The 17,478-nt window shown below is 29.9% G+C and overlaps 1 protein-coding gene across 1 annotated transcript; it reads right to left on the bottom strand.

The window, feature by feature from the left end:
- Positions 1–508: 508 nt before the first annotated feature.
- On the bottom strand, positions 509–15,955 carry LOC141528678 (uncharacterized). Its single transcript, XM_074244842.1, has 4 exons — positions 15,523–15,955; positions 8,459–8,526; positions 3,438–8,393; positions 509–2,794 (listed from the first exon to the last, which is right to left on the bottom strand). The coding sequence occupies exons 1-4, from the start codon at positions 15,539–15,541 to the stop codon at positions 2,210–2,212; spliced, it is 5,628 nt and encodes a 1,875-aa protein (XP_074100943.1). The 5' UTR covers positions 15,542–15,955; the 3' UTR covers positions 509–2,209.
- Positions 15,956–17,478: the final 1,523 nt, after the last annotated feature.

Below are 17,478 nucleotides of genomic sequence, written 5' to 3'. Positions count from 1 at the left end.
TAAATAAATAAATAAGATAAAGTTTTAAAAGGTTTACATTGCTTTTATTTACTTATATATACTGAAAAATCAAACAAAGATGCAATACAATCATTTATGCACAAATTACAATATTTATTTTGTAGCACTAAATATGAAATTTAATTTTTTTATCTATTACATAAGAGAGACATCCATGTCTCGATTTCATACAATAATGTATGTATTGATGTACATAATTTTTATTTTAAATGGAATACGCTTAAATAATTGATTAACGGTCACGATATTTATTTGATAAATTAAATAAACCATGATTGTATTTAATTATTTGAAGATTTAATTAGCTTTATTGATGTAAGTATGCACAAGAAAAATATTCTCAGGCAAAAATAACTATTTACTGACCGTAAGATCCACTTGCTTATAATAATAAATAGATATAATTATTAAATATATTTTTTATAAGTTGTATATTATCTATATAAAAAAGAATAAATAATAATAATAAAATTAATTAATAGATTGAAAAAAAAAAAAAAAAAATAAATAAAGAAATTACTTGAATTGAGAAATAAAAAATAGAGATAGTAAGAGATAAAGACAAATTAGCAAATACTTTTACGGTTTTCTTCTCTATTCCTTAGATCTAGCTGAAGTTTACATTTTATACGATCTTTCATCAAGCCGTTATATTATTTGGTATAATTGCATTCAATTATTCTTATTTTCCATAAAGGAAAATTAACAATTAAAATCACACCATACTATTATTGTTTAATTTATAATTATTACATACGTTAATATATGTATATTTACATTCAAAAATCTACCTAGACTGTAAAATATAAATTAAATTATCGATTATAGATTTCTTAATCATATATTGCTCCACATATTTTTTAATCCTCATTTTACACAATTTTTAGTTGTCAAATTTTCTAAATCAACTAATAATATTAATTATATTCTGTTATAATTAGTGGAGATACTTTTTCATTCACACTTGATGTCTCACTATTTTTATGTCTCTTTATACAAATCTTAATTATAATTGAATAATTAACCACTAAACTGTCTATTACATTCGTGATATTATTTCCTGCAGTCAGTACGCGATAATAATTGTAAACATTAAGTAAAAAAAAAATATATATGGCTAAATAGTTTTTGTTATCTAATTTAAATAATTAAATTTTATCTTTGGGAATTCTAGATCCACCTTTCAGACACTTATTATCATTATCATATTAACTGTATGATGTTAATAAATCGTAGAAATAAATCGACAATCACTTAACGTCACTACCTGATAAATAATATTAATACCTTAAATAATAGTTATTAAATCACAAATACAATTTTATTTACTAATTCTAAAAGTCTAGTCGTTCTTTTCGAATTAGTAAAAATTGTTTACAGATATTTTTTTCTCCTATATATTTTTATCTTTTAATAAAAAAAAAATTTTTTTTCTGACTTTCTTTTTTTAAATTTATTAATTTTTAGTATCTATTACTAAATATTATACATGAAAAATTTTTCATTCGAACAAAGTAAAATTAATTATAATTATCCGAATAGTTAATTTAATTTTTATGGCTACTTATTTTATATACACAAATAATAATTAGATTAAATTTACAATCGCTTTTAAATTATTCATAATTTATAAGAATATATATTAATTAAACAAAATGCTAGGCACAACCAATCAAGAAAAAAATTAATCAACCCGTAAAGTGCACCAACTCCCTTAATTATAATAATATAATTACAATACAAAATCCCTAATATTGAAATAATAATAAAAAAAAAAAAAAAAAAAAAAAAAAAAAAAAAATATTTATAAATATAAAACAAAAAAATTTTTCGCATCAGTTTCTCAAAAAAATTAAGCTATCAATAAAATAGTTAATTATTTTTTTTTTTCTATGTATAAATCTTACGAAATCTAATTTATGTATAATTATATACCTACGAATATTAATTTTATGAATTTTAAATGTCAAATTCTCAAGTCGATAAAAAAAAACCTTTTTTTATCGTAGCATTGAGATTTTTTAATATTATCCATAAGGCACAATTGTGAACGTAATGGGAAACCTGAATTTAACCCAATTAAATCTAATAAATAATATGATTATAATTATAATTAATAATAATATTTTGTACAGAATGATAACTCATTAAATATATAAACTAGATACAAATAATGGTAATATTAAGTTCAATCGTGGCTTCTATTAACCCCAAGTAATTTAGCAGCATCATCAGCAGATGCTTGAAGAACTTTATCAATTATACTTTTGTCTCTAATCCCAAGTAAATTAGATATTAAGTCATTTTCCGTATCTGGAGTTGATTCGCAATTATTAATATTATTGTGTTGACTATTTGTTAATTTACCAGTCAATGTTGTCAATGACTCATAAGGATTAAATCTACTCATAAGTCTGCTTGGTGCAGCATCACCGGTAGCCACTGACCCGACACTTGGTAATGACATTCTGTCTTGTAGACGTGTCGCGTCACCGATAACTGGCGATGCCATCATCAACTGTTGTTGTTGATGACTACGTGGTGTTATTGTTGGTGGTTGAATTGGATTCGTCTCTTCGTCGCCACTTGTTCCAACATATATTATTGAATCAGTAGACTCGTGTTTTTTACGGTGACGTAGCATACTGTGTTTGAGAGTGAATCTACGACAGCATATGTCGCACGAGTACGGTCGCTCTCCTGTATGAGTTCTCATATGACGTCTTAGATCCTCTGCTGACCAAAATCGACGCATACAAAATACGCACATCACCTGTAATAAATTAAAGATGATTAGTTATTCGATCAATCAATTTTTATAATTTATTTGGAAGAAATGTCATTTAAAGAAATACTTTTTAGATTTTTATTTATTCGTTTTTTAATTAAAATTAAAAAAATTTGATTTTTTAATTTTGTAATCATTTTTGAAAATAAATTATTATAAAAAAAAATTTTTTTAAACAAGAAAAATTCAAGAGCCTGTTGATTTTAGTATCACAAAAAATATCTTTTAGTAAAATAAATAATTTTTATAATTATACATCTTACTGAAAATACCATGGATAAGATTGGAGAAGACATAAAAATAATTTTTTAATTATAAATAAATTAACTAATCATTTTAAATAAAAAATCTGCAAACGGATTTTTTACTTTCGACTAATTTTCTTTTTCTTCTTTCTAATCTAAAAGACTTATAATTATAATGTAAACAAATATTTGATAATTCTTATGATTTTTTTTTTCATTAATTAATAAGAAAATTAATAAGATTTAATTAATAAGATTAATAAGAAACAAAATTTCACAAGCTAAAATTGTAAAAAACTATGAATGAAAATTTTTTACTCTTTAAAGAAAAATTTCGAAATTTAAATTTCCAAATTAAAAATATAAAAAAGAAAAACATTTACCTTTCTATTGGTATAATCAGGAAATCTTCCCCGTTTTTCTTCACCATCACTGAGATGCTGGTGTTGAAGGTGGTGCTCCTCAATATTCTCAGTGTCCATATCAAGAGCGCCTTTGGCAACCAGTAAGTCCCACGACTCGCGATGATTATCCTTAATGTGATCAAGACAATCCTGACGATCAGCATACCCGCTGTCGCAGAGATGACACTTGAATGGCGAATCCGAAGGTCCTGGTGATGACCTAGGTGAAGGTCTGCGAGATTTTGACGCGTCATTAATCAAAGAATTGATGACACTGTTAGAATTAGGTTTTACGTCAAGAATCGAGGCAGCATTTGAAATCGGAGTTGAGGTTGATCTGGGTACAGCCGCAGTATTTGTCTCCATAGTGTCCGAGACACTTGATGAATGGCTCTCGTAGTCACTGCGTTCATTTTGTTCATTGCAAGGTGCAGGGCTGTTTGGCTGATCCGAGTTAATCTCGCTAGTCGGAGTGTCGGGTCTTGATGATAATTTATTATTATCGTCGTGCGAATGCTTGGTGGCCTTGTGTTTCTTTAGGTTTCCAAGTGTCGAGAATGTAGAACTCGGACAGAGATTGCACTTGTAGGGTCTCTCTGGTACATTTCTCGTCGCAAATGTATTATTATTATTAATAGCCGTTACTTCTTGAGCTTCTGGTGAGGATAAATTTCTAGTTAAGCTACTAGTACCACCACTTCCGCTGTTATACTGTAAATTATTAATGCTAGCGTTTGATTTATGTTTTCTGAGCAAATGACGGTCGCAGTTTGATTTAGTAGTGAATAAAAGCGGACAATAATCACATCGGTATGGTTTCTGTCCAGTATGAGTCAGTATATGTCTTCTCAATGACGATGACCAAGGAAACGGACGCTCGCAGTACGGACAATGTACACGATTGGGCGCCATAGAGTATGCCGATTTCTTCTTCTTCTTTTTCTTTTTTTTCTTAATAGACTTTGATGACGAAGAATTGTTTGAATTAACCGAGTCTGATTTTTCATCACTCCCGGAATTATTGCAGTCGCTTGTTGATGCAATTAATCCTTCTTCGTCGCTCATATCTTGCGGTCTGAACTGTTGGTACTGTTGCGAAGCATTGTCCAGTAATTCGGAAACACTCGCCAAGTCGGCATTACAATCTTCATTTTTTATCTTTCGATTGTCAACATCTTTATCTTCATCTTCTTCTTCTTCATCGCCATCTTCATCATCATCATCATCCTCCGGCTCGATTTTGCACTTAACCAAAGACTTAAAACCACCATTCTCCACAATAGATTCTTCAGCATTGGCAGTGTTAGAACAATTTTTCTCAATACTTTCCTCCAATTTTCCTCTTAATAAGCTGGTAGACCGCTCATCATTCCGATGCTCAACGCTCTCTTTATCCGCAGCATTTTCATCAATTATCAACTCTTCATCCGTGTCGTTTTCTTCATTGTGGTTGCCTTTCAACTGCTGTGCAAGAATCGCATACTTTACGCGATCAGAAATGGGACGCTTGTCGTCAGCATTAGGTGATGACTGTCTTACTTTGGGCAATCTAGCGGTTGGATAAGGATGTGTTGATTGTCTAACAGAGTACCGTTTAGTCCTCAGCATCGTTGGTGGATAACTCGGAGGTCTTCCACGCGTCGAATGCCCGCCGCGAGGCTTCTGACACCAAAATTGTGGATGCTGTTGCTTAACGTGTCTCTCCATGTTGCTTCTTAGTGTAAATCTGGCTGTACAATGATCGCAAATGAATGGTCGCTCGGTACGATATCGGCGTTGTTTTTGTTTTCTCACCAATACGCCGTTTTTAATAACCATTTTTACGGAATTAGAAGAACTTCCGTTATTGTCTATCAAACGGTCACGTGAGCTTATGACACTAGCAGCGCTGGTCGATGGTGTCGCTGCCAATCTTGAGTAATCATTTGCTGATTCATTCATCGATTGGCCGGTTAATATGTCACGGTTTTGAGGATACGCAGCAGTAGTCCCAGGAAAACTAGAGGGTGGTTTATTTAAGCGTGATTCTATTAAATTACCTCCGCTGGTTTGCAATCCACGCACTAATTCCTTTTGTAAATTTTCTCTCATAGCAAGATCTTGATTGAATAAATGAGCGTTGAATATAAATGGTGATAGAAGGCTAGCTGGTGGAGTTGGAAACCCAGTGTAATTTCTGTAAAGCAACTGCTGGGCGTTTGCATAAATAGCTTCGATGGAGCTCGATGAATTGCCTGTTTGTCCGGCTTTCAGCAATGCTTGTGTCAGTAAAAATTGATTAGCATCAAACAGATCTTTGGAGTTTTTATTGTTGTCATCGGATGATATGCTTGATATTAAATCCGAAGACATATCTCGTGATTTTTTACTAAGATCCAGAACATCCATTGATAAATCCAAAGGCGCATCATCTGTAGTGTTAGTTACATCTTGACGCTTTAAGTCTATTGGACTAGCCTGAATTCTTTGGTGTATATCAGCAGCACCGCCAGCGGATTTGGTTTCACTGACTAGAGACTGATTTTTATTGGTATTTTTATTATTATTATTATTATTATTATTATTATTATTATTATTATTATTAATATTATTATTATTATTATTATTATTATTATTATTATTATTATTATTATTATTATTATTATTATTATTATTATTATTATTATTATTATTATTATTATTATTATTATTAGTACTGTTATTATTGTTATTATTCGTGTGTGATGATACGCTACCATCGGAAGATCTAGAATCCTGGTCGTTCGTTTTCATAAAATCTGACTTTATTAAATAATCACGTGAATTAACAGGCGTACTGTCTGTTAACCTGTGGGTTAATTCCAATGCATGGTGATGATGGATTGCCGCAGCAACTGGTGAACGTGAATATAAATCAGATTTGTCGTAATGGTTCATTGGATTTGGTATCATTGTAGGAATTCCCATTTGACGAAATCTCAATGTCTCTTCAGACAACAGCAAATCTTGTGCTTTATTTTCCATTGAATAATGCAATTGCTGATGGTGTTGATGGTGTTGATTTTCACGTTGATGGTGATGACTATTACTGTTACTATTACCATTATGATGAAGATGATGAGAATTATAATAATCATCTCTGTCATTGGACAACGATGTTGAATAAATTAATGATTTTCGTGTTTCATCTCTCATAACACGCGGTGATGTTCTATCAATGTTTTCATTTGTCGAATCTTCATTTGGATGATAAATCAATACACTCTTAATTTCTTCCCGAGTTAACTTATTGTGACGATTTCTTACGTGTCTTTCGCAGTTGGCTTTCGTTGTAAATGCATAGTTACAAAGCGAGCATTCGTAAGGACGATCGCCATTGTGTGATCGCAAATGACGAACTAGTGTTGCTTTATCAGTTGACGTGTAGGGACACATGTTACACGGATAAGGCATGCCTGGTCCAACACCCATGTGCGCGCGATTGTGTCCCTTCAAAGCTCTTAAATTTGGAAAAATAGCGGTGCAAAGCCGACAGGGAAATTCACCCTTCAATTTCATGCGACGAAATTCAGCAGCGAATGCATCCTGGGCCTCCTCTTCGCCATGGTACTCCGAGTTAGTAGTACCTGATGAACCAGATGAACAAATTGCTGCTGAATTAAGTTTTACTTGATGGTCTGGCGTACTTGTGTCTGAACGAGGCAATATGGGTCCTGATGTTACAGAAATGATACTCTGAATATCAGCGAGATCTTTGGTGCCTTCTTTGATATCAGAGTTGTTATTGTTATTATTATTGTTGTTATTAACAAGAGCAGATTTATTTTGTAAATCTAATCCAGCAAAAAAATCATTACCTTTGGCCTTATCTTCTCGTAATTTGTGAGCCTGCTGGTAATTAGAATTACCACAATCGATTTCATGTGAATCTAATGCCGATTTACATGGAAATGCACGTAGACATTTTGAGCATAAAAATGTAGCACTTTCACCAGAAGCCGGGCGATGCACTAATTGTTCACAAACAGCACGTGCTATTGTTGGAAATTTATCGGATGAAAAATCAACAAATGTTAAATCATTGAAACCAACTATTGAATCTTGTAAATGTTTATTTGCTGATAGTGCTAACGGTGTTGTAATTGTCGCTGATGAATTGTTTTCTTTATAACGTTGACTCATAAGGCGATGCAAATTAATAACTTGTGAATTTTTGTAATCTGGATGATACTTTTCAATATGCAAATCCATCGATGCAGCTGAAATAAAATTACTGGCTTCACAAAGCGGACAATTAAGTGAATTTTTGTCAACAGCGGTCATTTCATCATCACCATCCTCATCTTCTTCATTATCTTGCTCGTTATCATCATTGCTATGATGATCATCGTTGTCATCATCTTTGGAATCATTTATTACCGAGGTATTATTGGTAATTAATTTTTGTTTCTTAATGTTACTTTCAGCAATGCTATTTTCAATTTTACTATCAGCTCGTTTTCTTTTAGCACGAAATACCGATGATTTATTATTAATGCCATCATTCTCGTCATCATCATCAGTGTTGTTTATTTTGGCAATATTATTATTGTTGTACTCATCAACAGCGTTACGTCTTTGGGATAAAGGTAGCTCTGAGTCACTGCTACCCTCAGAATCTGTGCAACTGTTTGGTGGTGGCGATGATACCACATCGCGGTGGATGTTCCTCAAATGACGATTCATGTTACCGCTGGTGGTGAATGCCATCTCGCAGTATTTACACTTGAATGGCCGTTCGCCTGAATGTACCAGCACGTGTCTGTCCAATGAACTTGCTGAGCTCAATACTTTGTGACAAACGCGACAAGAGTAGTCTTCTTCGCCGCTGTAATCTGTAATGCTACGAGGAGAATTGTGATCTAGCAAGTGGTTTGTCAAATCACGGGATGAATTGAATCCGTCTGACTGCTCAAGCTGTTAAAAAAAAATATTTATTGTAATTTATAACTAATAATAATATTAATAGCAATAATAATTACCGATGACGATGAAGCTGCATCAGTTTGATTTTTTTCAAGTCTTTGATCTGGTTCACTTTCAATGGTCACTGCAATCAAAATAAAATAAAAAAAAGGATTAGTATTGATAGTATCAAAAACTTTTCAGAATGCAAAATATGCTCAAGATTTATCTCAAAGGAAGTAATTAAAAAAACTCTAAAATTCCCTCGCATTATGACACTGGTTTTTCCAATTAATATAACATAATCAAATAAATTATTTAATGATAGCTTTTAAAATAAAATAGATTGGCTTCCAAATAAAAGCCATTTACAATCGATACCAATGATGATTATTAAAACTTCCAGATGGATATCGTGAACACAGAGATGACTAAATAGCTTTAGGGGAATTTGTAATTGCTATGAAATATCAAGAACGTCAAAAGTAGTATAATAATAACCAATTTATTGTCATTTACGATAACATATTATAGGTTTTACGATAAGACATGACGGATATTTCTCGTCAAGTTTCTTACGATCATCAACTATGTTATCTCCTATAACACAATAACAAATTATCGTATATTGGTATATAAAAAATTAATAACTCCCAATGTCGTTGGGATATTATTTTTTTTCAGTATCTATGAGAGAAACTTGTTTACAACTTCATTGTGATAATTATATTATAAAATCTATCAATGCGTAGTACTATTGGTTTATGAAATTTCTTTATCGATAATTATTAATAGTTACTATTATATACAAATAATAAATATACCAAAATTTAAATAAAAATAACAATTATAAATAAGAGAAAAGTCTTTTACGTAGTCCGGAAGCTAAAACGGAGATGGCTAAATCCGGGACAATATAATATTACATTTTATCAGTATATCGTTATTATAACCTCAGGCTATACTTTTTTTTTTTTTTTTTTTTTTTTTTTATTTTAACCACAAACGGATACACGTCGCGGTATTTTTTTTTCTTTTGTTTATTTTTTTGTAGTGCGTCAAATTTTTCAAGTTTGATTACGCTAAAAAAATCTCATTCGGATTAGATTCTATAATATTTCACATAAATTTCTTCAATTTAATAATATTTACATAAAAATTTAACTGACCTATTTTTGAATGTCTACTTTAAATAATAAACAATAAAATTATAATGAAATAAAAAAAAAATATAATATGAATTGCTATTTTAATTATTATAATAATAAATAATAAATAAAATTAATAATATTATCGATTGTATTGCTGAGAATTAAGGCGCAGACTAAATATTACAATTTAACATTGTTCTTAAGAATTGTAATAGATGAATGGTAAGAAGAGATCGATTAGTTGTAAATATAAGTGAAAAATTACAGACTTACGAAGAAATGATGTTATATATATTTATAAAATAATTTCATTGGAAATTATTAATAGCATAAAAAATACAATAGCTTAAAAAAGTTTAATGAGCAGAGAACTAAACAATAATCTCATGAATTCAACTCTCTGGCGTCACAGGTGTAATATAATTGTACTGACAGGTGATTTTATATGCATTCTTAGACTACATTACCAGTGTAGTAAAGTGTACGGAGCACATATATACATATGTAGCTTAGTCTGCTCAAAGCTCAACACAATTCTTTTGATACGAAGGATTATGATGATGGGAAACGGGTTTGGCACGAGTAATAACACAACACACATGTACATATGAATATATAAACATATTCTTCTTATTCTACTGAATGTACCACATACACTCTTGATATATCATGATTCATGATGATGATGATGTTATGGTACTGAGGATTAGATGCGTAACTCGTGCGAACTCCCGTACTACGATTTTACGTAATTCATTTTACGCATGATGCGTCTTTTTATATTTTATTATAATTTTGGTTGATAATGTAAATGATATTGCCAGAAAATATTTACCTAGCTCAAACGACAGAATTAATAAATGTGTAATAACTGAATTTAGCGATTAAATACAGCAATAACCTTGGATGATTATCATCTTAGAGGATCTTGTTGGTAACCCTGCGCTTGGTAATATGGAGAACCTTGAAAGTGGAACTCGAGTTGTTGTCTCTCGCAGGAAGAGAAACGTCTTGTGTCTTATATACATTACATTTACTAAAAGATTGCTCACATACGTGGGTATAATTCAAGAAAGGCCTTTGTAACATGAAATCTCCATCTTCATCACCGGAGAGCATCTTCGACGTTCTCGCCATATTCCCATACTAAAGTTCTCAAGTTGTAAAAAAAAATCCTTATAACACAGCATTACTTTTTTTTTGTTGTTGTTGTTATAAAAAGGAAGATTTTTTGCAATTAACTTTATATTACAATAATAATCTTTTATGAAATAATAAATGTGTACACACATATGTTTGTTATTTGAGATTCTGAAACTCACAAGAGTTCTAGTTATTTTTTTCATTCAATAAATTACAAAAATTGTTTATCTTCAGATATAATTTGAATGCAATTAATATAGTTAATTTACAACAGGTGATTTATATTAATATTAAGACTAATGAAAAAAGTTAAATACAATCAAGTTCTTCAAAATGATTTTCTTAGTTTAAAATTATTTTTCTTGAATGAAATTTACTTTCTTATCAGCGTGCAAATATTCCATTAAAAAATCTTTACGGTAAGATTATTATTATTACTGCATTGTTTTCAAAATTTATGATACTGATGATAGTAGTAGCATGTTAAACTTCAATGGTATACATTTCATTAATGTAAAAAAGCTTTTTATTGCAATTAAAAACTTTTCAAGCTCGGCAAAAGTCAAAACTAATGCACTAATAACAAAATTAAATTTATTCACGAGAGAAAAATCTTGAACCAATAACATTATTTTGATTCTTGAAAACAAATTTTTTGATTAAAGATTTTTTCTCTTGGATAAAGTCAATTTTAAGTCAGAAATACATGCGCGCACTTGCAATGAAAGATGCTGCGCTGTATCAAGCAAAGTAGGGATAAATATATAAGAGGGCGTCACCCTGGATAGCAACTCTCATTGGTTTATCAGGATCTTTCACCTTTTTCATCTTAATCTAAGCGACCATTAGTCGTTCAAATTTCCGCCAATCATTTTGCCCTCGTATGTTCCCCTCATCATCATCATCATCATTATCATTATCATCCTTATTATCATTATCCATGACTCGTCTTTTTCTCTCACGACCTGACAGCCTCCCCTACCCAGTCGTTCTTGTTGAAAACTCACCATCGTCCTCCTATCCGCTCGATGAGTAGTTTATCTTCATACTCACTCACACTTGCCTGGGATTCCCACTTTTATTTTGTTATTTTCTTCTTCATGCTCGGGTTATCTTTTTCTCTCTTTACTCCATATGCATTACATTATATTACATATTAGCTCTGTCCTCTTTCCCCACCCCAGGCAATTCTTTCTCTCTTCTCTGAGCTCTCTGCTCGGGCGGTTACACCCACATGACACGAGTGAGATGGAAATAAAAATGGCGATTGGCTCGTATGTTTCGAGAGCTGTAACCCTGACAACCTTGGATTTACCCACCTGGAACCCCCGTCCATCCCTCGTACAATTTAACAAGTCTACCTCAGACATCTTTATGGCCGTAAAGATCCCACGAAATAATATGTATATTTTTTTTTTTTCTAATAAATGTATACATCTACTAGCTACTACACTTTATAATCCAATATTCTTACGAAAAAAAAAAAAAAAAAAAAACTATGATTATAATATTGACCCTCTTTTTATTATAATTAGATTTACAAAAAAAAATGTTTTTTACTCTTATCGATAAAAGTATCTACTTTTCGACAATTTCATGATATAGAAATTAATTTTAATACCACACTTTTTTGATTTTTAAATTAATAAGTCAATTCTGAAATAAAATTTGAATTTTTAATGAGCAGCATAAACAAGTTTTTTCTAAATAATTCATTGTGTTATCTATTTATCACTACCATGATTTTGGTTTTACATTAATATATTATTAATTTTCTTGTTTAACTTAGCAATGAATAAATTGTTAAGTTGACCTTTTGTAATTTTATTCATCTGCATTTTTATAATCCTTTTATTAGCAGACGACAATTTTGCTTTATTTATAAACCGAAAAAAAAAAAAATTAATTTTATTCTCAATATAAGATAATATTTTCAAGAAAGAAAATTATTTTTAAGGATTTCTTGGCCTTGAACTAAGCAAAAAAATTGTTGAAGCAAGATAAATTACTTAAGCCAAGAAAAATTTATTCTGCTTGCTTCAAGATAATATATAATTCTTCGTAGTTAAAGAAATTAAATTGATTATTCTGAAGAATTTTTGCTTAGTTCAAGATTATTAATTTCTGTTAAATGGTCTTGGTTTAAGATATTTTCTTTGAATAAAGTTTATTTCTTTAATATAGTGGTAGTTATAACTTATAACTTTGATTTATGATTTCTTTCTTTTAAATGAAGTGAATTTTTTTATCAGTTAATAAATTATTAAAAAAAAAAAACTAAAATTGTTCCAATTTATAGAAAGTTAATAAAATTTTGTTGGATTAAAAAAAAATTATTACATCTTAACAAATTTCAGGGCAATATTGACATCTTTTGACTTGAATAAAATTAATCTCATCAGAGTCCAATGAGCTGAATTATCAAAAGTGAAAAGTATCATAGACTGATAAATATTTTTAGACATAAATAATTATTTTTATCTTGGCATCAAGATTGATAGGGTAATAACACTGAAAATGTCAGAAGATGACATAGTTATGTTAGAGATTGAAGGGTATATAAGTAGATGAAGTAGAGTATGGTAGTATACATTAAAAATATGGTATATATACATACACACCTATACTGGGATATAAATATAAATATATAACAATAGTACAGGTCATATGTTATCAAATGCAGAAATGTGGACGTAGCACATTGGTAGTTATATTCTGTAACAAAGCTCCAAGTTGAAGAGCTTTAAGTATTACAGAGGCATACGTGGCCCAACCGAGTGTTTCCACATATGTACCTGAATCAAAAGTACTTGCTCTACACTCTAGACTGCATGTGTTTAAAATTAATGCTTTGTCTAAAGCCAACTTTATAATTTTATTTTATCTAATATAAAATGCAACTATTCGATACGTGGACTTTAAAAACCCAAAGGATCCTCATGCTCAATCAACAAGTTATCAATTTCATTTTATTTCAAAATTAATATCGATGGAAATGAACGATGGGCCCGATAATGAATTTGCGCAATTCGGATATAATATGTTACGTGGTGTCAACTTTCGACACGTGCCGGGAACTATCAACTTACAAAAGTTTATGAAAAAAACTAGACACGTCAGTTTTTTCTGTATCGCTGTGGGTTAGAAATCTCATTTCCAACGGGGGTTCAAAATAGGGAGTGGTTTGTTTTGGATTTTAAGTAAAGCCACGCCTTAACTTATCATTTCATCTCATTTTTCAAAGATTTTTATATTTTTTTAAAAATATATATTATGATGCCCAAATTAGCAGATACCTTAACAATTTTTTTTTAATTTATAATCAAAAATAAGACAATACTTTTCAAAAAATACATTCATATTTTCTTTTAATTTCTACGTCGAGAGTTTATATTTTATTTTTACTTTCATAATTTCTTCGAAGAAAACTTAAAAATTTTTACATGTCTACTAATTTGTAACAATGAAAATGTACTTGGAAATTTAAAAAAACTCTCAGTGCAATTAAAAAATTTTTACTACAATTGTTTAGTTTAAAATTTTTTTAAATCAACTGTCATAATTTCAAACTCACATAAAAAATCTGAGAATTATTTTGTTTTTGTAAAAGAAAATATAAAAGTAAATTTTATAAAATTTCTTCTTTATAATTAATTTTTCACAAAAAATCTCTAATTTGACAGATATCTAAATTTATGAGAGTGAATTCAGCAGACAGCTAATTTTTTGAGAATTTTTAGATTAATTTTAACTTAATGGTTGGAAAAAAAATCTAAAAAATTGCATAGAAAAAACTTGTGAAAATTTCCATATGCCTTTTTTTTATCCTATTTCTTCTGTAACAAATAAATTATAAAAAAATTATCAGATGTCTGTTAAATTCTCACGCATCTAATTTTAGTAAATAAATTAATAATAAAAAAATTTTAACTAACTATCATACATTATAAAGAAAAAAAATTTGTACGTGTATTTTTAAATAATTTATAAAAATGCTTTAAAAAAATTCTCATCTTATTATGTAAAACGATCATGCATTTAATTTATTTTTGCTTGTAAAAAAAAAAAAGTAGCCAAACATCTTAAGATGGTAATAATAACAATAACAAAATAAATCTCACTGCAGTAGATTTTATTTTGTTTTGTCACTAAATCTGATGATACACACATCAAGTTATTTCATCTCGTCAGAAATTCTCAGAATAAATACAAAAGAATAACTGCTTGAAAATAATAAAGAGATTAAAATACTTATTTAGAATTTAAGTATCTTTGGCATAAAAGTAGTTGCCGAAAGTTAGATAAAAATTTCAAGAACGAATGCGATGTATCACCAGATAATAAACTTACTCCCTAAGTTATAAAATTTGGGAAAATTTCAAGATATCCTTATTCGTTGATAATATTTAAACCCAGTATCAAAAAAATAATTCTTCAAGTCTTAAAACCGCGTACTTAAGACTGATCTCATTGTTTCGTTATCAATAATCGCTTCGGGACATCATCAAATATTGATACCTAATTCTTTCGTCACCTTCATACCACCTTACCTTCTACATCTGTATATAAAATAATGGTTAAATTGGTTGTATTGAAATAAAATCTTAAAATAATAAAAAAAATATGAAACTAAAGTTGGCAGACATTAAAAATTATTTTAGAATTTTATAATAATTAAAATATTATAAAAAAAAATTTCACATGTGCAAATAAATAAATGAATAATAAAGTGAAAATTTTAAGAAGCATTTTTTTTATTGTAATTGATTTTTAATTAAAATTTTTATTAACATTAACAGCTGACGGCTAACTTCAGTATTATAAAATAAATAATAATTTAAACTCACCCTTAATAGCGCAATCCATGCCGGTGCAAACACACGGAAAATTAATCCTTTTTCCAATTCATAAATACACAATGCATTGTGAATTTACACAGTTTTCGGGATTTATTTAAAAAATAAAAATATGCAATTGCACAATCACTAAATAATAATAATAATAATAATCACTGTGTAATAAAATCACTGAAAAAAATCCACAAGTTGCACGAACGATTAACGATGATGAATAAACTTGTTCACAAGTCACAAAAATTTTGGTTATATATATGTAATAAGAGAGTAAATGTCAAGAAGACGGGAGATGCCTTTCACACAACTCTCTGACGAGAAGTGACTATTCGGACAATTTCTCTCAACCTGCCTCGATTCGATTCAGACCTCATCTCTCCCTCCAGTCTGCCGTTTACTCTCCGCTATCGGTCGAGGTAAAATCCCCACTCTTTTCTGGTGAGCTGTATTGCAACCAAATGAACGACCAGCTTGGCTCTCTGCCGCTGGCTCTGGCTCTGCCGATAGATTGACGAGTTAGTAAACCCCTTACCACTTCCACTACACTCAAACTACACTGCCACAATCTACACTTGTGATATTGTGTTAACTCTATATGTAAGTACATTTTATTTTATATTTTATATACATACACATAATAATAACCTCCACATTTGCTTGTTGGGTAAGGATATAAGTATAGTCGTGTTAGACTGAGCGACTCCCTCTACCTCGCTCACATTTGCTCTGATGTTTCATCCCTGTCCCTACTTCGGTAGGTAACCTGAGTTCAGGTAGAACTCACCACTAGTCTGATCAGCTCAGGGATCCAGCGGCAGCAACAGAAGGAGAAACAGCAGCCGCAGAACAAACAGCCTTCGAACAGTGTGCCTTACCTTTCTGTGTATTACTGCACAAACTGACATCTGTAGCTTCTTTTTTTTTTTTTTTTTTTTTTTCAACTATATTCTTGTTATTATTTTCTCTTGCAGACTTTATAATAAATTTCTATTAATTCTTTTAATTTAATCGATTTCTTCGATTAACTCAGGAAATTTCTTCTCTACTGTTTGCACTGACTCAAAAATTAAATTAAATCTAATGAAAAAATTTTGAGCCGAGATGATCTTTTCAGATATTTATCTTTAATCAAACAGAAAAATTCTTGAAGTAAAAATCTTTCTTGGGTTGGTTAAATTTTATTTTTAGAAAAATTTTTGTTAAATTCAAGACAATTCCTCAAAGTAATTACAGTAATTGAAAATTTATGTTTTTTTTCCATCTTTTACAACGAGATAAGACGCAAATCTTTTAATAAATCAAACTTTCAAAAAATCAAATGTTAAAAAAAAAAAATCTTTGCTACTACAAATTTTAATCTTTTAATGCTTGCACATAAGTTTTTGTTTATTATCGGCTATTATGTCTCGTGTGTCATATAATTCATTGTAATAAGTCTCTACATTTACTACCAATATAAATCTTTGCTTAAATTTCACTTTTTTCTTTGTTGTAAGAGCAGTTTTCTTACATTTTGGCTGAAGAATAAATATTTTTGATTCAAAAAAATATACCTGAGGATCGAAATATCTTAGGCAAAAGAAAGTATCCCTTGATTATCAGAGTTCATATGTAGGTGTAAATAGTTTTTCAAAATAGAATTCTCACAAAAATATTTAGGTAACTAAATAATAATCAGGGACGTGCTTCGTATGCCTAGCTTCTGCAGGTATCAACTACTTTTCACCCGCCTCTGGTAACGTTGTCTCTTTCTAATTAAATTGCTTTATCTGTGATCGATTTTTCTTATACTTTTCTAATTTTTCGTAAATCAAGCTGAAATTGGCCATCTTGAAGAAATCATCTTCAAGATTTTTTGTCAAAATGTCGCCTTGAACCATCCAATTACTCCGTGCAAGGAACAAACCATGCATTTTAAAACACAGTAATCAATATTTTCTCATTTTTATT

This window comes from Cotesia typhae, unplaced genomic scaffold (genome assembly GCF_013202065.1).
Source record: "Cotesia typhae breed Kobodo isofemale line unplaced genomic scaffold, CoteBio_Ctyphae contig_44, whole genome shotgun sequence".
Classification (NCBI taxonomy): Eukaryota; Metazoa; Arthropoda; class Insecta; order Hymenoptera; family Braconidae; genus Cotesia; species Cotesia typhae.
Note: the sequence above shows the minus strand (reverse complement) of the source record. Positions and strands in the feature narration are given on the sequence as shown.